General features: G+C 36.2%; 1 protein-coding gene across 4 annotated transcripts in view; it reads left to right on the top strand.

Annotated features, from left to right (window-relative positions):
• The window catches only part of CSMD3 (CUB and Sushi multiple domains 3), a 1160406-nt gene that overhangs the window by 740406 nt on the left and 395297 nt on the right, over window positions 1-24703 (top strand). For all 4 annotated transcript variants that reach the window (XM_027574671.2, XM_027574666.2, XM_027574669.2 and 1 more), the window contains 2 exons: window positions 15636-15774; window positions 22599-22786. In XM_027574671.2, coding sequence (XP_027430472.2) covers window positions 15636-15774; window positions 22599-22786 — 327 coding nt within the window. The remainder of the gene's footprint in view (window positions 1-15635; window positions 15775-22598; window positions 22787-24703) is intronic.

The following is a 24703-nucleotide window of genomic DNA, read 5'->3' as shown; positions in this document are numbered from 1 at the left end:
CTTTATCTTAAAATATGACTTAATATTGTACATTAAACATATATAGTTAAACAAATTACACTTAGTGTTTCATGTTAAAATAATTTTTAGAAACACTTTTAGAAGTCCCCTCTTAAAAAAGAGCTCTTATCAAAAGATATACATTAATAAATGGTAAATCTTGGTTGTATGTACAAATTCTCTTTATAGAGTTGTAGTTTAGTATACTTTATAGTTTCTAGTGATCCTTTTTCATGGTAGTTTAACTCTTCACAGTATAAGCATTTAATTTTCAAAAATGTGTTAACAACGGGGCATCTTGGTGGCTCAGTTGGTTGAGCGTGCGACTCTTGGTTTCAGCTCAGGTCATGATCTCAGGGTTGTAAGATCAAGCCCCACGCCAGGCTCCATACTTAGCAGAGAGTTTGCCTGAGATTCTCTGTCTCTCTCTCTCTCTCTCTGCCCCTCTCTCCAGCACTCTCTTGCCCTCTCTCTCTCAAATAAATAAATCTTTAAAAAAATGTGTTAACAATGATTAATTGAAATAAATAAATTTATGCTGGAGCAGCCATTATTTAAAATGTATAAGTTTTGTGGGCATAGTTTGCTAAACGCTTTTTTTTCTTCCAATTTTGATTTGCTCAATAAGATGTAGTCAAGAAAGTTCAGGGCAATATATACATGTATGTAATGTGTGTATGTGTTTGTGTGGGTGTGTGTGTGTATGCAATGTTTGAAAGTTTATATCTTTGACTATATACACTCATATAAAGTCACAAATTATATTGGTAAAAAGAAAGGATGAGCCTGCCTAAAAATAAAATATACCAAGTATAGTGTTTCAGTTTAGAATCTATAGGAATGTGTGTATGAGGTGTGGAGCTTTCATTTAGAATTGTCACAATACGGGGCGCCTGGGTTGCTCAGTTGGCTGTTTCTGCCTTTGGTTCGGGTCATGATCCCAGGGTCCTGGGAGTGAGCCTGGAGTCTGGCTCCCTAATCAGCAGGGAGCCTGCTTCTCCCTCTCCTTTCTGCCTCTCTTCCCAATGGTGCGAGTTCTCTCTCTCTCTCTCTCTCTCTCTCTCTCTCCCCCCCTTTCTCTCTCTCATGCTCACTCTAACCCTCTCTCCTTCAAATAAATAAATAAATAAAATCTTAAAAAAAGAAAGAATTGTCACAGTAGGAATTAACATTCTCTATTCTGCTTTTCTCCTTCTACTCCAGTACCCAAGGCTACACAGTTATTTTATTTAAAAAGATATAGAAGAACTTTTACTAAGGAATAGATAGATTGACCAGAGCCATGAAACACCCTTTAACAGATCACCATGTAATGATTAGGTGATGATTTTTTTTTGCATTTTAATTAATTAATTAATTTATTTATTTTGATGTAGTGTTCCATGATTCATTATTTGCGTATAACACCCAGTGCTCCATTCAATAAGTGATGATTTTTAAATAGTTTCTTCTTTTTCTCGCTTTCCTAATTTTTATTTTTACCTGTGTCCAAACTCATAATGGAAACTCTTTTCTGTTTTTTTTTTAATTTCTAGCTGATAAAAAAAGAATATTTAATAGATAATTCTCAGAAATATAACAGACTTCATTGACTAATACAGCATTAACTATAAATGCTGCCATTCATTGAGTTAAACATTTTCAGACCATGCAATTATGTTTTCCTATTAGCCCCTTCAATTAGCACCTCCCTCCTCTTCTAATCGCTTTCTCATTTGTAATATCAGGGGGCTGAACTAGATGACTTCATGGGTTTTTCTCCAAACCTGAAATATTATGGGCTTAGTAGAGGCTACCCTGGCAATGGTTATGACTGTGTTATTATGTTAAAAAAAACATAATGGAGTTTCACAATAAAGGGCTGAAATAAAAAAGAAAAATGGAAAGTAATGTTCATTTTTGTTTCCCATTATACTTTGCCCCTGAGCTCACCCATTTTTTTAAACATAGTTCCTGACCCAAATTTGGGGAATCTGTCAGGAAAGCCTATATTAGTATTTGAAGGAAAAGTAGATGGGAGAAATTCCGTTTCAGGCAGAAGGAATGTTACTGGTTCGATGTACTGGAGTGGAGGACAGAGGGCCAGAGTTTTGATGAATAACCAGAGGGGTGCAGAGGATGGCCTGCTTTGTAAACGATGCTAAATGGTTTAAAATTATCCTGTGGCCAGCAGAAAGCCACTCCAGCCCAGAAGTGACATGAGCCGAGACTCTCCCTCTGCTGCCTGGGGATCTGTATACAGTCCAGTGACCATCTCTGGACAGTTGAGTCTGGTTGGATCCTCCCCTGCCTAACTTGGTGTTGGTTTAGAAGGAGCTTGTTTCCTAGCTGAATGGGGAGGTAAAAATAATGAGCTGGACATCAACAAATCATTTTATGAATCACTGCTTAATTGGAGAGCAATTTTAGGGAGATTTTTTTCACTCTGAAAAAGGAATGGTTTTTAACTTTCCAACAAAGGGTGAAACGAATCTTCCAAACTCTAATTTGGCACAGGCCAATAGGCTCTCGAGGCATCCTAAAGAGAGCTTTGTGAAGTTTTCAAAGGAAAAGAATATGTTTTTCTGCGTGTATGAGTGAAGTTACATACACTTGGCTCACCTGCCAATTTCTGGATCTAACCCCAACGTGGGAACATGACTAAGAATAAGGTTGGAGACAGGGAGGGCAGAATCGGAGTGGGCTGTAAGCAATCTTACTGTGGCGCTTGCCAGGTCACCTGCCATATCCCAGGCCATGTCACAAGGCAGTTTCCACCCAATAAAGCAGACTGCTGTCAACTCTTGTGTAACTCACTCTGGCCGGTTTAGTTTCTAAGACTGTAATTAAGGTTTGTAAAGATTTCCTTTAGTTTTAGTTTTGCCTCAGTTCTACTTAGATGTAAACAACAAAAGCCTGAGACTAGCTAAGGAAAACTTCTTCTTCTTTCCTAATGCGTTTTTTTGGGGTTCTTGTTGATCTGTTTTTAATCACCCTTCTCCCTCCATCATCCCCAAGCTGCCATGCAGCCCTTCCCATTGACACAAAGAACCATGTCTGAGAGCCCTCTCTGCCTGTCTTCTTTGTCCTTTAGACTTCCCATATTTTGACAGAAAAGTTTTGCTTATTATTTCTTGCAATTTATCTTTTAGGGCACTATTACGGCCTTCAATACAGACTTGCTGTTTTAGCTAAATTTTTTTTTATCATTGTATTAAATATTTTATATGGTTGAAATACGTACATGTGTATGTTCTGATAACTATTTATATTTTAGCTTGTTAACACAAAATGTTCCACAATTAAATGCATTGTTAAAAGTTGCTCGGATGTATGGATTGCCATGTTAGAAAGTAGGTAGTTGCTCGTTTTGGCCAGGATTTATAGAGCAAGGGAAGTCAGTACAAAATGTCTCGATAACAAAACACAAAGCTTCAACCTCTTTAAAGGTTGCCCTCTCCCTCCACACCCCACCCCCGTCAACTGCAATTGTCTAGAAGTTTAGGCATATTGGCAAATTAGTAATCTGCCCGTGTCAACCAGTCTTCAACCCTAAAACTGTGGAACATCTTTGAAAAAAGTGAAAGGAAATGTTTTATCAGTCTTGGTCCTTGAATAAGGATTGGTGAGAGGAAAGAGAAAAATGAGATCATAATTTGTTGCAGTTCTATGATCCCACAGCTGAACTTGAATTCATTTCGGGTAGCTTAAATGCAACTGTTGTACAGAAATGGGTTATACATTTTATTCACTGACCCGAAGTTCACCACTGATGTATTAACTAAGGATAGGTTTAGGCTATCTTTGTGAAAATTTGAACCTCTTTCTCTAGAATGGGTTGATCAAATTTCCTCATGAGGAAGAAAAATTGGAGGCATTCTAAAGCCTTGCAGTCTTTCAGTTTTGCTAATGGAAAACAAAATACATTAATTACTGTAATCAGCATTGAAATCATTCACTTGGAATTCCACAAACTGTTCGCCGAACTCAGTTTAGTGACAATCAATAACTTCTTCACTTACACTTAGACTGTCACCTGCATATAACTGGCTGTATCCAGCGCCAGTCTCTGCATGGTGTCTCCTTCAAAGGATATATCCTACCGCCGTGAATAGTGTAGATGGTTATCATAGGTCTACTTTAATGGTCTGACACAGGGATTTTCCTGATGTGCCATGAAAGCTTCCTAAAAATCCTCTTCCTCTGTCTCCACCAGTTTCCCACTCAGAACAGCAGCATAAACACTCTCCCTCTTTTGCTCTGTGGTTCCCTCAAGACCACTCTGGCCTCACATTCATTTATTTTTCCACACAGCCCAAACCCCTGTTGGGCAACTGTGAGCCTCCTCACTAAATTCAACCCTCAGGAAGTACAGTTTTCTTTTTAGAGTATTTTCCCTTGGATTTTCTTCTTTCCATATACCTTCTTTGTTCTCCTAATATGATCAGAATTTCTCTCAGGGGCCCCTGAGGGCCTTCACGGTACCAAGTAATGCAAACTGGAGCCATCCCTAACTCTCAAATCCTAGAATCTTTTTCTCGGTAAAATCCCAGAGCATTTCTAGTTTCTGGAATGTTCCTTGTGAACATTCTGAATATTCTGCTATACAGAAGACAAAATTCAAGGTATAATATTTGAATCAGAGCAGTTTCCTTATTGGGCTTTGGGAAACTCACTGGTCTCTGACCACCATATTCTGCCTGTCCAAATGCCAGCTCCAAAGTGCTGAGACATACCTGCCTTATTGTCCATACTTCAAATGATCTGAGCATCATTAGATTCATGAGTCCCTTTGTAGTAGGGTTTATGCATGTGGTCATTTGGTCAATTGGGTATAAGTCCACTCTGATGTGAACTTGTTACTTCTGATCCATCTGTTCGTACCTTTGCCTAGTGGATGTCTTGCTTTTAACCATTTATAATGAATTTATCACATACCCAGAAAATGCCATTCCAACATTTGCACTCAGCTCAGATTCATCTGGATATTCATGTTCTCCAGGATGGTGAGCCTGACTGCCATTAGATGGAGGTTTTGATGGATCTGTGTCCACAAATAGTACCTAATGCCCATTGCTATAGATCAGGAGTCATAACCTCAAATGCTTACAGGAGCAAGGCAATTACAGAAGCAAATTAGTTGGGCTAAATAGAACAAGCTGCCCTCCTAGGGGGAGATGTGATTTCTCACTTTTTATAGAGACATGGTTACAAAATAAACATTTCTCTTTTTGACATCAATAATAATAATAATAAATAACACAAGAATGATATCATTGACAGCTGATGACAGTGTTCCCATCAGCCCTCACAGTTCCTTCATGCACACTAGAAAAGGGCATTTTCCAAGAGGAAAATGGCTTGAACTAGCGATTACTAAGGTCACTTTAATTTGAAATCCAATAGCAGCAATCAATCCCTTGGGGAGTGTGCCAGGCCAATAGAGCAGGTCAGAAGGTATATATCAACCTCTCCATTTTGAGAAAGCACTCCAGTGTCTCAAGAAATTGGTTGGACTTACCTAAGAATCACTCTCCAGATAGCTATACCATGAAAAAATGTTTTGAGTTCCTCCTATTTGGAAATTTGTGTAACACTGTTCAAGTCCAATCCTCTAGCACCTAGAGTCTAGGCTGGAACATCCTATTCTGTGAATAGAGCACCCTCCCCCAGATTGCCATTTCAATCTAGAGTAGTGTCTATAATGTCGTTTTGGCTTTGCATTGTTATTGTGCTCATGTCTGATTCTTTTTCACCGTTTGGTACTACATTTTTTTTTTTCTAATAATTTAGCTGCTCATATGGCTCAATTGTGTGGTATGATTTGATTCAGGCGGACTCAGGAACTATCCAAGTTATTCAGGAAGCATTAATAAATAACAGGATGTTTGCTTTGTTTTTCTTTAAGAGTTAAGATATGAACATTTTATGCAGTACAGTCAATAGAAAGCTTCCCAAATACCTTCCTAAGCCATCTCTTCCCCCATCCTCCCATTCGAGGGAATGGTTACATGTAAAAATCATCATCACCATCATCATCATATTTCTCTCTCTCATGCTTACACACACAGTCCTATCATCACTAAGCTGTTCTCTCCCTTCCTATTTTCCCTGTCTCAGCCCCATGCCCTTGCTGACATGTATGTAGCCCCTTTCCTCCACATTTAACCCCTGGACTAACACAAGACCTACTCATTCTACTGTGCTCTGCCCCAGGAAAGATTAGTTCATCCCATTCTAATAGTTTCAGTTGAAATTTTATCTCCTTGGAAGGTCGGTAAATACCGTTCTCTACCCCATTATAAGAAATTATGCATTAGTTTAAAAAAATGAAAAAGGAGAAAGATCAAGTATTTGACCTATCTTTTCAGGCTATTCTCTGGGTTGCATTTCCAATTTATGAATGCCTGCTTCTGTATTTGTCAGTAATAAACCAGCCAACGAATCCCAAAAGAACTTGAAAGAGATACCATGCCATGAGCCTTAAAATAAAACAAGAAAATTCTCTTTCTAGGTGTCAAGCAGTGAGTGCTAAGTTATCTAGAGTTTTCTGTTTTAGAAAGCAAGACAGTTGGACATAAATTAAGTCTCCTATCTTTGTTGCAGTCATAGAAGGAAACTGTTCCTGGGTATGAGGATTTATTATTCATTGGTGAATGTCACTTTTTTAAAGCTACTGAACTCAACTTATGTAGACTGAGAGATGAGAAGGATTTATTTACAGACCAAAAATGAGAGTTGAGTTAAAATGTATTCAATATTTTGTTATAAAACCTGAAGTACATACCATTTACTTTTTAAAATCAAATGTTTCTTAATACTTTAAAGTTATAATTATTTAACTGTGGGAAAAAGAAGTTAGTCTAAAAATTATATACTTTATTAAATTTCATTTTATTAAATATACCTCTCAAGCTCATGTTAGTCTCTCTTACTGGTTTCTCATCTCGATGATTTCTGTATGTTCCAGAGCTAGATCTTGAATATTTTCCCCCTTTCTATTTCCACTCATGCTAGTCTCTAACTTTTAAATAATATCTATGTGCTGATGTCTCTCAAATTTACATCACTAGCCTAGTTCTTTGCCCTGAAGTCCAGACTCATATATTCAACTTCCTACTCAACATCTCCACATAGATGTTTAATAGGCCTCTCAAACTTAACCTGTCCAAAACTGATCTGCTCTCCCTCTGTTACTCCAAACCTGCTACTGTCACAGACTTTCACCATCATCATTAATAGCTTCATTCTTCCAGTAATTCAGACCAAAATTCTTGGAGTAATTTCTCATTCCTTTCTTTCTGTTATAACCATACACAATCCATCAGAAAAAAAAAAAAAGTGTTAGTTCTACCTTTGAAATATATTCAAAACTCATCTGGTTCTTACTTCCTCCACTGCTGACATCCTGGTCACAGCAACCATTATCTCTGGCCCAAATTACTGCAGCAGCTTCCTGACTGGTCTCACTGTTTCTGCCCTTATCCCTATTCACTTCTGTAGAAATGATTTGTTGTCCCATTCACCTATGTCCATTGATTAAGTTCTTCATAGTCACTTCTCCACTGGGACTCAGAAGGGTTCTGATGCATGTGCACTATCAGCATCTCTCCTTATTTTTGCCTGGGTTTTATCTCCCCTGCTCTCTGTGCTGCAGTTAGCAATGCCCTCTTTGATCTAAAGCAATCCCTTCAACAAAAATGGAAATAGAATATTGGCCTTCTGGATTATATGGTCATGTTCTTGAATATAATTAGGGTATAATACATTCATTGAACTGCTTTATAGATAAAGAGGATTACATTTAATGAAATACATTGGAAGAGTCAGAAGAATGCTATTGGCTCAAAGCTGTTTATTTAATTAAGACACCAAGTTAAGACTAACTGAAAGAAAGTTCCCCTTCCTTGTGGAGACTCATAATACTTAATAATAATATCATTGTAGCTTCCCTGGCTGACAAGAAAAACTTTAGGAGCAAAATGAATGACAAACAAGGTATAGAGGATAATTTTCTTGTAGCTTTGGTATTGGCAACTTAGACGCCCAGCTAAGGAGAAAAAAGTCTCAAAACCCACTCTATAAAATAATAACAATAATAAATTGAAGTTCAGATACCCCCTTCATGGCTAATTAAGTATGCTCTAACTGATTCATCTCTCTCAATCATAACCTCAGGCACTCCACTTCCAATTTATATAAGCGGCAAAAAGAAAGTAAGGGGAATCAAGATCTAGATTGATCGATCTATTGATCTATCTATCTATCAATCATCTACCTACCTGTCTGTCAATCTGTCTGAAACTACTGAAGTCATAGTTGTTCAGTTTTTTTCTCTCTCTATAAGAAGGAGGATACTAGTCTTTTTCTCTTCAAGCCAAGTTGAGGGGGAGGGCTTTAGAAGAATCCCTCATAAAGAATGGAGGTGCCTGGGAGAAAGAGGAACGAGAATCCCCAGGTAGATATCTGATTATACAGTGTGGTATTGCTGGTCGGTCCTCTGTGCTGATTGAGCAAGAGGAAGAAAATTGACAGATCGAAAAGAAGGAAAACTGTCTAGTTCAAACAATTTGGCAAGTCTTTGATGTCAATTTCCTATGCATCAAATGAATACCAAAGAAGGTACCTGAGCTTCACCACCAAGTGAAGGAAACCCAACAACCTGAGACCATAGTGTATACTGCCAGGGATGGGAGTGAGGAAGTGACTGGAAGAGGTTGAGCTTCTCCTATAACAGGGAATTAAACAGTGAGAAGCCACCTTTCCCCACTCTTGGCCTTTCCAAAGGACTCATTTATTCTCATGGAGAACAAATATTTTCCATATCTGACAAATGGAAGGCATCAAGGAAGAGTCAGAGTAATGAAGGATACAGCAATAGCCAGGAAAGGACTGACAATAGCATCTATCCCATCCCAGCCCTAACAGACCACAGGCAAAAGGAACTAAAAGGAAGAGGAAGGAGATAAGATGAGGAGGAGACTATTCTAAGTGGGTAAGTGAATGGAGGAATGAATCATCAGGAAGTGCTGGTCCTCCATCAGCACCCTCCTCCCCATTCTCTAAGACTCTCAGGCCATTGCTCAAGGATGCACCTTGGGTAGATGTGTGGAAAAGATAAGATAATAATTTTGCTTTGGACTGGACCAAGTTTTTTAATACTGAAAGTGATGAGAACGTTAGAGGATCTGCCCAACTTTTATTTAAGGAGATGGAGATTCGGCAGTGCATTTTTGAAGGCAGTAATTAGAAGGAAGGAAGAAGGGAAGAGGGAAAAGAAGGAAGGAAGGAAGGAAGGAAGGAAGGAAGGAAGGAAGGAAGGAAGGAAGGAAGGAAGGAAGGAAGGAAGGAGGAAGGAGGAAGGAAGGGAGGGAGGGAGGGAGGGAGGGAGGAAGGAAGGAAGGAAGGAAGGAAGGAAGGAAGGAAGGAAGGAAGGAAGGGAAACCCATTTCTGTTTTTGTTCCATCAATTTCAGAATGCACCATAAAATGCTTACTCAAGCAAGAACTTCCTTGCCCTCAGCAGAGAACACCCTGCATGACCATGGCTTATTCTCCTTGCTACTCTCTAATGGGGTATCTGAGAAAATTCCTTGAGTGAATAGGAAAGGACTGAAGTCCCTGGAGAACTGTTTGGAGGCAAGGCTGGATCCACATTCCTGATGAACTTTCCCTTTGAGGATAAGAGATTTTCTCTTGAACTCAATTAGCCTCAAAGGATAGGAAACCCTTCTCATTCACAGATATCGCATTCTCTTTGGAGGGAGTTCTTCTGAGGGAGCAATTAGAGCAACAAGCTGATGTATAGATCAGAATTTATTTGTGGTTCTCATTGAAAGAATGTGCATACATCTAAAAATAAACCGCACTTTTAATTAAATGTTTACATAGTATTAAATTCCATTCTCCTGGAGGGCTACCACAGGGAATCTGATGTAGTAGCAATCTGCAGGGTTTTGTTCCCACTCTCTGTGGAGCTGAGTCTGGGAGAAGGGTTGAAGGGGTTATGGAGATGAAAGAAGGTACAGAGCTGTGATTGTTTCTCTGTAACGCTGGCCCTTTAATTAGTGTGTTTCTAGCTTCCTCTTTTTATCCTAGATTCAGACCCAACATGTTTCTCATAATTTTCTTTGAAAAATCATCCAGTGTCCTGAGGTTAAAGAGAGTCAGTAATTACTTACCACATCTATATTCATAAAGAAAGTTAAAAGGGGGGGGCAGGGATGGAACCCTCATTGTTTGATAATCCCTGAGATGGTATCTGGATTTTATCCATGCACAGCTCCCCAGAAAGGCGAAATGTTAGAACACTCACTTTTTAAATTCACTTATAGCCAAACTCCTGAGATCAAACTCAACTCTTCCCATCCCCAACTCCCCTCTGAGCACCTAACTGCCACTTCTCAGATGAACGATCATCTCCTGCTGTGGAACACTAGAATTCCTTAGCATTTTTATTCAAGGGAATTTTATCTGAATAAAGTCTGAAGCACTTTTGACTCTTTCATACAGGACTTAAAACATAGTGGGCATTTTGAATTTGTCCCTTCTACTTAAAGTAACACAGAAATGAGTCAGCACTCCAACGCAAATTATTTATAACAGACTTTCTTCAGACCTTAGAAAAATAAAAGTAGATAAATGAACTATGTCTACTTTATATTTATCATATGTGCCCTGTTTTTATTGTTAAAAATGGGGGTTGGTTAGTTTAGAGACAACAATCTGTATTTCACTAACAGATGCAAATCACTTCTTTATCTCAGGAACCTGAGATATTATCCAGGGGGATCTTGAAGCCATATCTTAGGTTTTTTCAGTGTGTTCTACGGGCTGACAGCAGCAAAATGGCCTGGGAGGCCAGGGTGGGGGTGAGGGAATTGTTAACAGCGCTGCTTTCTGGATCCCACCTTATAAATAGATGTGCATTCTAGAAATCTGCATTTTTTTAAGATTTTATTTATTTGACAGAGAGAGACATAGCAAGAGAGGGAACACAAGCAGGGGGAGTGGGAGAGGGTGAAGCAGGCTTCCTGCGGAGCAGGGAGCCCGATGTGGGGCTCGATCCCAGGACCCTGGGATCATGACCTGAGCCGAAGGCAGACGCTAAATGACTGAGTCATCCAGGCGCCTCTGGAAATCTGCATTTTAACAAGTTCCCTGGGTGCCCACTAAGGTTTAAGTCTTCAAAAGCAGTAACTGCATAAAACCAGAAAGTCCTTTCCTTATTCCTCCACAAACTATAAGCTTCCAAATCAAAGAACTACTTGACTTTCCCTCATATACATTTGTATTTTCACTTTCTGTCTCTGCTTTCTCTGTCCAGCTCCCCTTATCTTCTATTCATTTTTTTAAATCTAAATTCACTCCTGACAAAATCACCTTCGCGAACTCTTTCCTGATGTCCCTAGGATGTTACCTGTCTCTTCCCTGTGTTTCCAGACCGCCTGTCCAGCTCAAGCATGTATTTGTCCTGCATGTTAGCTATACCTGTCTTCCTTGTAGAGTGTGGGTATCTTGAGGGCAGAGAAAATGTCATATGGATTTCTTTTTTAATTTCAGCACCTAGCCGAGTATCTTATATATAGCAGAAACCATATATGAGACAGATTAGGAGAAAAAAAAGTTTATTACATGCACAAAGAGGCCCAATAATGAAATTGAAACCTAAAGAAATGAGCAAGGCAGATAGTTTATATACTTTTTATGCAAAGATTCTTTGAGGAATTGACAGGACAAAGAAAACCTTGGGAGTTTCACATGGTGAGAAATTCTAAACAGAATTTGGACCACAATAGTAAATTAGTAAACAACAACAACAACAAAAAAAGTAACAAGGGTTATTTACACAGTCTCCTTGGCTCTAAATTTCCCATCTCTGGTGATAAGGATATCTCTTTACCTCCTGGTACAGGGAAGGAACCTTTCATGTGGGAGATTTATTTCCTGTTTTCAGGGGGACAGAGAAGGATCTAAATGTCCTTTTTGTACAGGTTATCTCTTAAGTAATATTTATTTAAAATAATCAATAATGCCAAGTGGTCCCTCTTGGGGTGGCCTGTCTTGGCCCCCACATAGGCAAATTATTTAAATTCTCTACACATCAATGTTCTTATCTATAATAATAGCACATATGTGGCTGGATTTTTTTTGAGAGTTATATAAAATAATCCAAGGGACTTTTCTCACAGTTCCTGGCACATAGGAAATATTCAATAAATGCTAACTGGTGAAAATAATACAAATACCACACAGACACATACTCGACACACAGTTGTTTGCTGCATGACTGAAACACAAATGAGTAAATGATGAATGAGCGAATGAATGAATGGGACTTTGAAAATACCTTGTCTGGTCTTGATCTCCTTTCTGTTTTGTATATATTCCAGTTTCCCTGGTTCAGGGAAGCTTAGTTACTGTCTTTTACAGAAGTCTATCTTAAACTGTGTTGCCTTTATACATGGAGGTACACAATCTTATTTTAGTTGTTGAATGTGTAAGCATTTATTACATTTCAAAAGCTACATATTTATTTTTAGGCATTTTGGGGAAAAATATAAGTAGTACATAAACACTATGACTTCATAGATATTTTTATTTAGGGCAAATCTAAAAAAGTCATTGAAGTTAAAATATAAGTGAATCTATTTAAAGAAAATTATTAATTGAATATAAGAAGTACATGGATATGACAAAGTTGTAAAGTTTAGGCCACTAACTTATTATTCCTTTTACTGTTAAATTTCTCTTTATAAATTCAAATATTTGCTACTAATATTATTAGTAGTTCTTTGTTCAAAACTTCGTGCTCTTGCTCTCTCTCTCTCTCTCTTTTTGTATATCCTACACTGCTTTCTGCTTTGGGCAGGTTTCTACATCTCTTTTTCTCTACCATCGATCTCCCCTTATTTTTTCCCTGCATTTTGCCCACTCCATACTCTGCTGCTTTTGCTACAGTGTGGCTTGTCCCTGTGCACATCTCCCTGTCATGTGCTGCTAGTCACTGTGACCATGAGGCTTCACTGAGCGTTGGTCTCTCCTCTTAGGTTTCACACCCTGTTGGGGAGTCTGTTCCCATACTTTTGGAATGATACATTTCGAGTTTCAAGCCTATATGTGAGAGAAAAAAGAGCTTCAGAATATGATATGTCATAAGTTAACTAGAAGACTCACCTTTTCGTAGGGTCGCCTTCAGGGAAGTCCTTTCAGGGAACAAACTAACCACATTTTTATGTTCTCCTTTGCTCTAAAGTCTCCTCCTAACTGTTTCCCTCACACTTAAGATGGAGGGGCCTTCAGCTAAAGTGCTTCTGGGTACTTTACTTTTTAATCCTTGATGGCCTGTTACTCAATTGTTAATTTTATGACTGATTACCTCTTTTAATGATGATTAGACTGAAGTACACAAACACTTGTCTAAAACAATATGAGTCCACGACGTATTAAGGAGTTCTGTCAGAAATTTTCCGTATTTCCCGGACCTTCTCTCACTAAGATACTTTACTCTCTCTTTTAAAATATGGTAATTTAAGTGGCTATTATGCACATAATTTTATTTTTGAAATACATAATAACCCTACAGGAAACCTAATTATGAGTCATTGTAGCAAAGAGGAGTAAATAATCCTCATGAAAATGGTCTCCTTTGAAAGGCTTTTAGGAAACACAATTAAATTCTCCTAAGGAAGAAAATCTAATTTTATATGAAAGGTTTTTTTTTTTTTTGCATGCAAATAACAAATTTTGGCAAAATTTTACATAAATATATTTTTCTCAAACGGATATTTATAGTAATGCTTAATTCCCAGGACAATTTATAAATATTTCCTATTTTGTTTAGGTTATATCAAATTTTTTAAAAAATGAAAATGAGTAAAAATAGTGTCTGAAGTAATAGGTTTTAGAAATTTTGCTAGTATAACAGAAATAAGTAAGCAACAAAAATATAAACACATGGGATAAAGTTTAAATGGAGCGGTTTAGAGAACATAAAAATATAACATAGGAAGTCATTGGGAGTGGTCTCTAATATGTTGAAAAACTAATGCAGTATATATTTGCTCCTCTTTTTTATTTTCCTTTCTGAATAATTTTCAGTAATTCAAATACTCTTTGCTCCATTTTTGTTTTCTGTGTGTACTTCCTGAAGGTACAGAGCAGCCTAAGGTAGGTGGGCTGCAGAGTCAAGTAGAGAAGTTCAGAGTCTAGACTAGAGTATAAACTAGATCATAAGGGACCTTATTGGTCAACGCAGAAAGAAGCCATTGAAGGGTGTGCTCAGATTCGTGGTTGAAAAAAATACTCTGGCTATAGCATGGAGGATAGTTAGTGTGGTTGAAAAGGCTGGTTAGAAGGGTCAGCTAGTGGGGCTCCTGGGTGGCTCAGTCAGTTGAGCGTCTGCCTTCCGCTCAGGTCATGATCTCAGGGTTGTGGGATGGAGTCCCCCATCGTGTTCTCTGCTCAGCGGGGAGTCTGCTTTTCCCTCTTACTCTCCCTCCCTCTTTCTCTCAAATAAATAAACAAAATCTTTAAAAAGAAGAAGAAGAAGAAGAAGGGTCATTTAGGAAGGTTTATTGCAGGGATGAGATGATGATATGGTAATGTAAACTAAGATGGCAGCTATAGAGATAGAGAAAAAACAGTGAGCTTGAGGATGGCCTGGATATGGGAGTAAGTGAAGAGGATTATAGAAATATGAAAGATGCTTACATCTAGCTTCCTGGTTTGTGCAACTTCCTGGATGGTGATTTCATTTACCAATACTAGGAAATAGCGAATACTGGGAAATAACGGGAGAGGACCAGTTTTGAGGTCCTGTTTTGTAAAAAATGACTTGAAAGCACTTTTAAGACTTAGTAAGCCTTGTGGACTTTGGGGAGTTGCTCTTCTCTGGACTTGGTTTATTCATCTCCAAAATGAGGTGTTTACACGAAAAGACGTAATCAGTACCTACTGGAATTACAAGGTTATCATTATGATTTCAATGATGTGTAAATTTAGAGAAAAGCAGAAAATTATATACTGGAAATGATAAGCTGAGGATTTGAATCTAATGTTAAAGGAAAAGGGATCAAAATAGATGTCTAGGAAAGGGAATGGTATAATGAAACTGTAATTTGAAGGATATTATTGTGACAGCTGGACTGAAGCAAGAGAGAAATTAGCGAATGGGAAATCAGAGAAGAGGCTGAATCAATGAAGGCCCAAGTTGTAGCAGGGACTCTAGAATAAGGAAGATTAGAGTTTTAGACAGCGTATAGAATGAATTAGCAGTATTTGATAATGTAAGTCAGAAAAATGAAAGAGAAACTGAAACTAACAATTTATGTTGTTTTCAAGCCTCAAACATGAAAATGATGGAGACACAAGAATGCATTTGAGGGATATTATTAGGACACTTGAGGACGATCAGTTTATCCGACATGCTGAGTGTATAGCGATGCCATATTTTCAAAAAGTGAATTACTTTTTCTAAGGAAAATAATCATTCAGTAATAGGACTAGATGTAGCTTTCCCTTCAAAATGTGACTAAATAGCGTTTTAAAAGTACATGAGGAGATTCGTTTAAAGGATTATAGTTGGTACTAATAATAATCTCTACAACTTGTTCTAAAACTTCTGTTCTTACTCGTTCTCTGATTCCACTTTTTCAGCTCCGTGCGGTGGCCATTTTTCAGCTCCTAGTGGATTGATCCTTTCCCCAGGATGGCCAGGATACTATAAAGACTCTTTGAATTGTGAGTGGGTGATTGAAGCTGAACCTGGACACTCTATCAAAATTACATTTGAAAGGTCTCTACAAATATTTTTCTACCTTTAAAAAAATACAGATTATCGGGCGCCTGGGTGGCTCAGATGGTTGGGCGTCTGCCTTCGGCTCAGGTCATGATCCCAGGGTCCTGGGATCGAGTCCCGCATCGGGCTCCCTGCTCGGCGGGGAGCCTGCTTCTCTCTCTCTCTCTGACTCTCATCAATAAATAAAACATTAAGAAAAAAAAAAAATTAAAAAAAAAAAATACAGATTATCTAAAAAAATAGTTGGCATTATCCATTTTATTTACCGTCAATGTATCATTTTATTGCAATAGTCAATTTCTGTGCCTTGAGTGTTTCAGTTTGTCCCTTTGAAACTTTCAGCCTGCTTTCAAGTTAATTTTCTACTTGTTTAATGCTCTGTCAGTACTATTGAGATATGTAAGGTGGACCTTTTTTGTTTTATATACGTATGCTTTATATGCATATGCTTTAAAAAAATATATACACTACTGAGATATGAACATGTGACCTTTAACTTAACAAGTTTACTTGTCCTGATTTTAAAGGGCCTGTGTGTTCTGCTGTATTTCGAATGGCAAAAGTGTTATAAACACATTTGCATTTATACTGTAGTACAGCCTAAAAACACTCAAGCACACCACCCGCATATCTACAACTACAAGTCCTTCAAAAAAATGGCTATGTCAAATTAATGTGTGTTAATGATTGGCCAGTTGAACATTTTTTCCCTAGGAAAAATAGCATTACTGATCAAATAATCTCTGCCATGAAAGATTACAATATTAAATATAAAAAGTTAAAAGACTGAAGCTTCAGGTCTGTGATTGGATCACTATTTACAAATTGAAATGCAAGTATTTATAGAATTTCCCAATTATATTGTTGACTCTCTTCATCTTTCAATCCCTCTATTTTAAAACAGTAACCTTTGTGAGCATTATATTCACATAGAAAACATAAACATAGCAGAATTATGCTGATGATTGAATTTTACAACTATAACATGATCCTTCCCTGATCCAAGAGGTTCTTCATTGAATTAATCTGTCCATACTGGTGTTAAAACTTGAGAAGAAAACAAATTCTATTTGACAGCTGTAAAGTATTAAACATTTCACGTGAGACCATCCTACTTTACTGTGGCCTACACAACTTGACTACAGCTGAATTAGTTTGCTAGGGCTGCCATAACAAGATACCACAGACTAAGTGGCTTAACCAACAGAAATCTATTTCCTCACAGTTCTGGAGGCTGGATGTCTGAGATCAAGGCATCAACAGGGTTGTTTCTTCTGAGGCCTTTGTCCTTGACTTATAGTTGGCTATTTTCTCCCTATGTCTTCACATGGTCTTTCTTCAGAATTTTCTCTTCTTATAAGGATACCAGTCATGTTGGACCACCCATGTGTTCTCATTTACCTTACTTATATCTTTAAAGGACCTCTCTCCAAATAGAGGCACATTCTGAGGTACTAGGGGTTAGGACTTCACATATGAATTTTAGGGGGATACAATTAAACCCCAAAACAGTGACTTACTCACTTTTTTTAAAAAAAGTTTATATTCAGAATACTTTGGCAGAGTTTTTTGTTGTGATGTTGAAATCATATCCTTTATTCAGTGATATAGCCTGTGTTGCCACAGCAATTTTAGTGAAAAGCATATGATTTATTCAGAATAAAATCTTCATCAAATAACAGTGTTCCATGAATGTGGGACCCAAATTTACCAAACTTACCCAAATTCTATTTGGTTTGGAATATATAATATAATATAATAATATTGATCATATCATTTAATAATTTAAAAAATTGTATTGATTCATGTCAATGGGACAGATTTATTACATATTTTTAATTTGTTAAATTTAGAGCATCGCATTTGAAGGATTGGCATATTTTTCTATCATAATTGATTCATATTTTAAATAAGTACATTTTTATAGGTGTAAGTACGTAATTTTAGTCTTTCCTATTTTGGACATAACATTATTCTGTAGGAGGTGTTATGATAAGACAATTGAAAATGTATTATACTCCCCTAGTTTATAACATCTATCTGTCACCCATATATTTCTTACCATGTCATTACCTTCAATATCTAAATAAAAAGACTTGAGCCTCACCATATATGCTGAGGAAAGTCTGGACCCTCCTTAAATTTTCAGAATTCCTGAAGATGCTTTTGTTCACTTCCATCTCTGAAATCCTGCTCTCAGCCTCATCTCACTTGTGAGCTCTGGAGGCTGCTACACTCCCTCAACTCCTTATGCTGCTCCTTATTCGTATCACTTTCCTTCCTTCTCACAAAAACCTTAATACAAGGGATAATCAAAGAGAATTACTGCACTGTCTGAATTTTTTCCTGGTAATCCCCATCTCGGGAATGATTGTGTGTATCTCCCCAGTGCCCTCTCTTATCCCAGACTCTTCCCTGCCTCTGGCCTTGTCCACACCCAGGATCTTCAACCCTCCTTCCTCCACCTCTCAGTACTCCCTCCAGAATTCAGCAGGGTAAACATCTACTGTTACTTTATTATGCAGAGCAATTTAAATGCTTGTTTCTCTGAGCTTCCAACTGGGTGATATTGGGGGGTAGGACTGGGGGTGGATTTTGTTTTTCTTTCCAAACATGCAAATTAAGATTTTTTTCCTAAATCAAAGATCAGTGTTTTCCTAAGAATTCACTCTTTTTCCATCTCCCAGCTGATTCCAATGCTAGACAACTTTAAAAATAGCTTATTTTCATTATTTTATATTCAATTTAAAAACACTACATAAGCATAAAATAGTATCACTAGAAAATTAGTTTGAGTTTTATTAACACAAAATGCATTATTTTATTGAAAAGGATCCCCTGGTTTGCTAATGAGAGTCATTAACCATCATTAAATAAATAAATAACACATGCTATCGCTCAGCCCTAAGTAGGCTATCTAGAGTTGCCAACCTGAGAAGCAGATTGCAAAGCAGTCCTTATAATTCAGAGCACCACACTTGTGACTTTTGATTTTATAATTTTTTTGAAGACACATTTTCTGTGTCCAAAGTTTTTAACATGTGTGTTCTATCCCTCCTGATAGGCAGTTACATGGGCCACTTTCCTGCTTGCCTATCTTGGGTAGATACCTTCAGAATTCTCTAAAGTGAATTAATGTACATTCTGCAGCCTATATTCTAAATTAAACCATCCCAGACTTACCTTCCTGGTTAAAAGAAAAACAAAAACAAAAACAAAAAAACTCAGCGATTTTTATAAACTGTAATGCCAGTTAAATAGACAAAAAACCCAATTTAATTTTGATAAATATAGTTACTTAGCACTTTTTATTCTGCCATTTTCTTATTCTCTTATCTGCTTACTGTGACACAAATCCTTTAAATTAGGCTGTAAGAAAGAGTCACACTGAAAAGTGATTTTCAATGCTATGGTTTGGGCACAGCAACAATAAACTCTTCTGTAGGTCATCCAGAACAGGCCTGGGGTGAGAAATGATTCCCAGAGTCCAAAGATTTTGTCTTCTTCCCGTGAGCACCACTGAGCAGGACTTGTCAACTGTGCCTCTTTTCTTAATCCCTAAATCTCCCTCTGAAGCAAATTATGAACCTCCTAGCTCCTTCACCTTCTTGATACCAACGATACCAATGTGTGTGTGTATATATATATATATATATATATATATATATATATACATACACATAAACTATATATATATAACTATTCCTTGTTAATTAGCTAAAACACTGGAAGAATCAAGAGTTAGAAATGCGTTAAGAATTTATTGATGTTATTTTCACTATTTTAATATAGACAGGGCATAGCTGTATCAGTATATTTCTTTTGAATTTTACTTTATATAACTAAAATAAATAAAGGGGTCTCAGTTCTTTAAAAAGTGTTCTAAACTGAAATGTTTGAGCGCGCGAGTCTTCTATCTACCCCTCCCTCAGACATACACACACACACACACACACACACACACACACACAACACAAACACAACACACACAAGCCCGTAAGATTCTTGAGTTGGAGCTATTTGAAAGGAAAGTTATTTAAATACCCTCCTCCATTTCTTCTTTTCTAAAGATCCTTTAAGGTTATGAGGTTTTACTTTAGGGCTGTCCATATCCCATGTGCTTTGTCAGAAAATTGGTTCCTTTAACATAATCCACATCTTAAATAGCCGTCACGTGGTTAGGAGGAGTTCAGTTGCAAAGCAGTGAGCAAAGGACTTTGTCGAGTTAAAAAATAAATGAGAGGTTTATCCATAAAATAGTCACATTGAAATTAGAAATATGTACATCTATCACTTCTTTGTTTACTGACCCTATAATACCTTAGTGTTTCATTTCCCTCATAAGATTGTTTTGAGAAACAAGATATCCTCTCTGAAGTATAAAACAAGAATTATGTCTTGAAAAACCTAATTCCCTTCTGATTTCCAAATAAGCTATTGTAAGAACACTGGTTGCTAGCTCTTTAATAGTTTCTGTCATTCTGAGAATACTTTTTATAGAATTTGTTTCCAAATAATGAATTGTATTTATTACTGAGCCATTGTCACTTGCTTTCTTGTACCCAGAAATAATTTAATTTGGTGAAAATGAAATTTTATAAATAAATACTACAATGAAGATGATGGCATAGCTATTTTCCTATATTCTCAAATGTAGCAATTGACTAGATTTAACTTACAGGGGTGGAAAAAAAAAAACTAAAATATATCACAAATATATTAGCCACTACTTGGCTTCTTGAAATTGTCTCAAATACCTTAAATCAGTGAAATCTTAAGAAATCGAATTTCCTGTCAAACACAAAGCAAACATATGTGTTTGGAACATACGTGGTTTTTAAACTGTTTACCTCTTTTTAACATAGCTAAACCATTTACAGGTCTTATATTCAGATCCGCAGAGGAATTTTGCTTTGTTTCTTCCAACAGTTTCTAAATTTTCTCAACATTTGGCAGCTTCTAAATGAACTAATTTCCTATTAATCATCCTAAGCCCGTCTTTCTATCCCTTTCCCTGTCCTCAATTCCTAGACCATAGCTATGTATCACTCTTCCAGACAGCAACTTGGTTTTACTTTTAAATTAATGAGGACTATTTCAATTTGATCAAAATGGTTTTGGATTACATCAAGAATGTTTTTAAAAGACAACAAAAATTGAGTAAGATTAGGTTCGATTTCATTTTTAATTTCATCTAGTGATTCCACAACATTTGTTTATGATAAACAATAAATTTAATGTCATAAACAGATGAACACTAGATTGAGGCAGTTTATGAGAAATGTATACAACTATCTTGAAACACAAAATGAAAGAAATTCAAATTATTGTGTAACCCTAATTCATTTCCCTTGTTATTCTAATGTATTTTTATAGTTCCTTAGGGCAAATCTGTGCTGATTTTCTTTTTAAGGATTCACTCCTACTGAACAGTGTTCTCTATATCACCAGTTAATGTTGCTATTCTATTAAGAATTGTCTCTTTATGTTTCAATTCAAAGTAATCTCTGACTCTTCTGTGCATTTTAATTTGGTTATTATCAGCTGACTAGCTATCGAAGTGAAACTCCAATTTTAATACTACAATAGACTGACTACAAAACAACCAAATAATGGATTCACAATGTATAATTGTCTGATCATTTACTTGAAGGACATAGTGTGTTCCTATACATTTCCTATTCTAATTGTATTATTGGAAAAGTTATTTTTAGACCAATGCAATATATTCCATATTGCAAAATAAAAACCAAGAGAAGCTTATGAAATTCATCCATTTTACTAAGTATATTGCTTAACAGGGTGTAAAAGTGGTACAGATTGAAAAATATTTCAATTGCACTTCTTAAATAGCATTTAAAATGCTATTTTATTAATAATATTTTATGCATGTTAAAAGTGGCTCTGTGTTGATTGCATTTATAAAATATGCATCTTTTAAGAAAATTGAAAACATCAACAGTCACCACCACCAAAAATCGAATAATAAAACCAGCCAGCATAGCATAGCATAGTATAGAGGCTAGGGACAGAGACTTGGGTTTGACCTGAGCTGAAGGCAGTCACTTAACCAACTGAGCCACCCAGGCACCCGAGAGACTTGGGTTTGAAATATTTAAGTTCTGCAGGCCTCAGTTTTCTTACCTGCAAAATGAGTATAATAATAGGAGCTAACGTACAGGGTTAGTATGAGGTTTGGATAAATGAATATAGATAAAATATTTATCAGAGCAAGCACTTAGTGAACATCAACTACATCGTCGTTATTATCATTACCTACTTATAATTAGGACCACTGTTTTGAAATAAAAACTGTATAAAGTTTTCAATGGCCAAAATAGATTTGTCAAAAAAAAAAAAAAAAAGGACCACAATGTAAAGCAGAAGTCAGATTTGAAATATATATACAAGTAAGATGAGAATTTGATTAATGGGTTGAAGATAAATATGAATCACATAGTTTTCCATAAAATGAGGAAAGTAAAAGAAAGGTGACTCCCAAAAAATGCTTGGTTAATGAAAAGGCCATTTGTTTACTGAGGATATTCCATAATATTTGAAAGAAATCTTACTTATGAACAACAAATATATATATATACATACCTCTTTAATGATAATTTCCCATAAGAATAAGAGCTTATAACTTAGGTATTTAGCACATGATGAGGTCTTAAATGATACGTATGATATTAGATAAGCTAAAGAAAAATTATAATACAAAAATTATAAAAAGTTTAGTCATTTAAATAGGAATCTAAATTATTATTTTCCTTATAGTGTTATTCTAATAAATATATTTTCACATTGTCTCTTAATCCTAGATTTCAGACTGAACTGAATTATGATGTTCTGGAAGTGCATGATGGACCAAATCTTCTGTCACCCTTGCTTGGATCCTACAATGGTACACAAGTGCCCCAGTTTCTATTCAGTAGCAGTAATTTTATATACCTTCTGTTTACAACAGACAACAGCCGTTCTAATAATGGTTTCAAGATTCATTATGAAAGTAAGTAAAGACAAAATATTTTTTGATTTTCCTATTCTCTTTTCCCTACATTTGGTATTACCATTGCATCATTAAAAGAACTACACGATTTATTAAGAAAATAAAATTAAAGCTTTCCTTGACCGATGAGAATGCTAATGCTTTGCAAGGTATGTGTTTTAGTAAATTCTGCAAAAGGGCTTTCAACAATATCTGTCTAACATCATCATGAAAGGAAATACTAAGGAAATCTCTGAAGTATCAGATAACAAATTTTAAACAACGGTTCCTTAAATAGTTATTTGTGCACAATTCTGAAAAGCCAATAATGGACAGTAAATATCAATCTAAGATGTATATGAACATTGACAGATTCCTTTAACATATACTTCATAAATTCATTCTTTTATGTTTTACCCACATTAATTGCACACATTTTCCATTTAAAATATTTAATTTTATTATTTTGTGTAAAATACTGAAAATTATGTTACATTGAAAAGTAAAGTACATACATGTATATTCAAATATGACTAACATAACTGATCAAAGACTGTATATTAAAACAAGCCGTAATTCACAGTGTTGCAATCAGCTTATAATAATCCCACCTAAAATGTTATAGTTTTATTTAAAACACATCTAAAATACATCTGATATTTAAAAATAATTTGATTCTGGTATATACATAGAAACAACTTTTTTAATTTCTTAAAATTTGGCATATTTATACGTGTATGGGTGTATTGTATATGATTTATACTCGTATATGCGTGCATTTGCATCTCAAGGTACATGGCCATGTATCTTTGCGTGAAAAGCGGTTTTGGTGAATTGGATCTAATAGCACATTTAAGAGGTGTACTGCAAGATATCTTTATGTCAAGTACAGTTAGGTATTAAATCACTTCTTTTTATGTTCAAGTCGCCTATACCCCTTGCCCCCTCAAGAAAAATTTTTTCATTCGAAATTTATAACTTTATATTCCATATTACATGTCTTTTCAGTAGATTTGATCAATGGACTCCTGAGCTTTTAAAACAATAATAAATATATATTCATTACTCTTAAAGATTGTATTATACATAATATTATTTAATTATATTAACTTCTTTTTTTACTTAGAGCTTTATGGCATGGAAGTATATTTCTTTTTTTTTTTAAAGATTTTATTTATTTGAGAGAATGAGATAGAGAGAGAGCATGAGAGGGGGGAGGGTCAGAGGGAGAAGCAGACTCCCCACTGAGCAGGAAGCCCAACGTGGGACTCGATCCTGGGACTCCAGGATCATGACCTGAGCTGAAGGCAGTCGCTTAACCAACTGAGCCACCCAGGCGCCCGGCATGGAAGTATATTTCTTAAATATTATTGTAAAATGTAACAAGAGGATTAACACATGCTTGGGAATTCAAATGAACTGAAGGACCTTCATTGAGATTTTTAGTTTAACATATGTGTGTTAAAGTTGAATCAGAGTAGAGTCATTTTTCTGCAATCTATTTCAAAATAAATTCTTATTAGCAATTTTTATCAATATGCTACAAATGGGCATGCACTTTTCCTTTAATTCATTGCTATATTCTATACCTAACAAATCACATTCAATCCCACTCCAACCAAGGTGTGTGGTCTTGATCACGTGTCAGACATAGGACAATTTTAAGAATTAAGTAAAATCACACATGCAATGTGTTTTTATGATAGCATGCAGTGAGTAATGAATGATAGCTCATATTTTTTCTTTGAAAACTAAATGGATGAGGAATTAAAATGAGAAGTCAAGCTCAAATGTATCTTTGTTATAAAAGAAATTACAAATACTTGTTAAAGACAATAGAGCAGACTTTTACTACAGTGGGGTTTTCTGTAAGGGGAGAGAGATTGAGCTCAGCTCTGACTACAAGTGGGACTTTATAGTCAAGGAGCAGGGTGTGTG

This window comes from Zalophus californianus, chromosome 4 (genome assembly GCF_009762305.2).
Source record: "Zalophus californianus isolate mZalCal1 chromosome 4, mZalCal1.pri.v2, whole genome shotgun sequence".
NCBI classification, from domain to species: domain Eukaryota; kingdom Metazoa; phylum Chordata; class Mammalia; order Carnivora; family Otariidae; genus Zalophus; species Zalophus californianus.
This window is presented reverse-complemented; position numbering and strand designations above follow the sequence as displayed.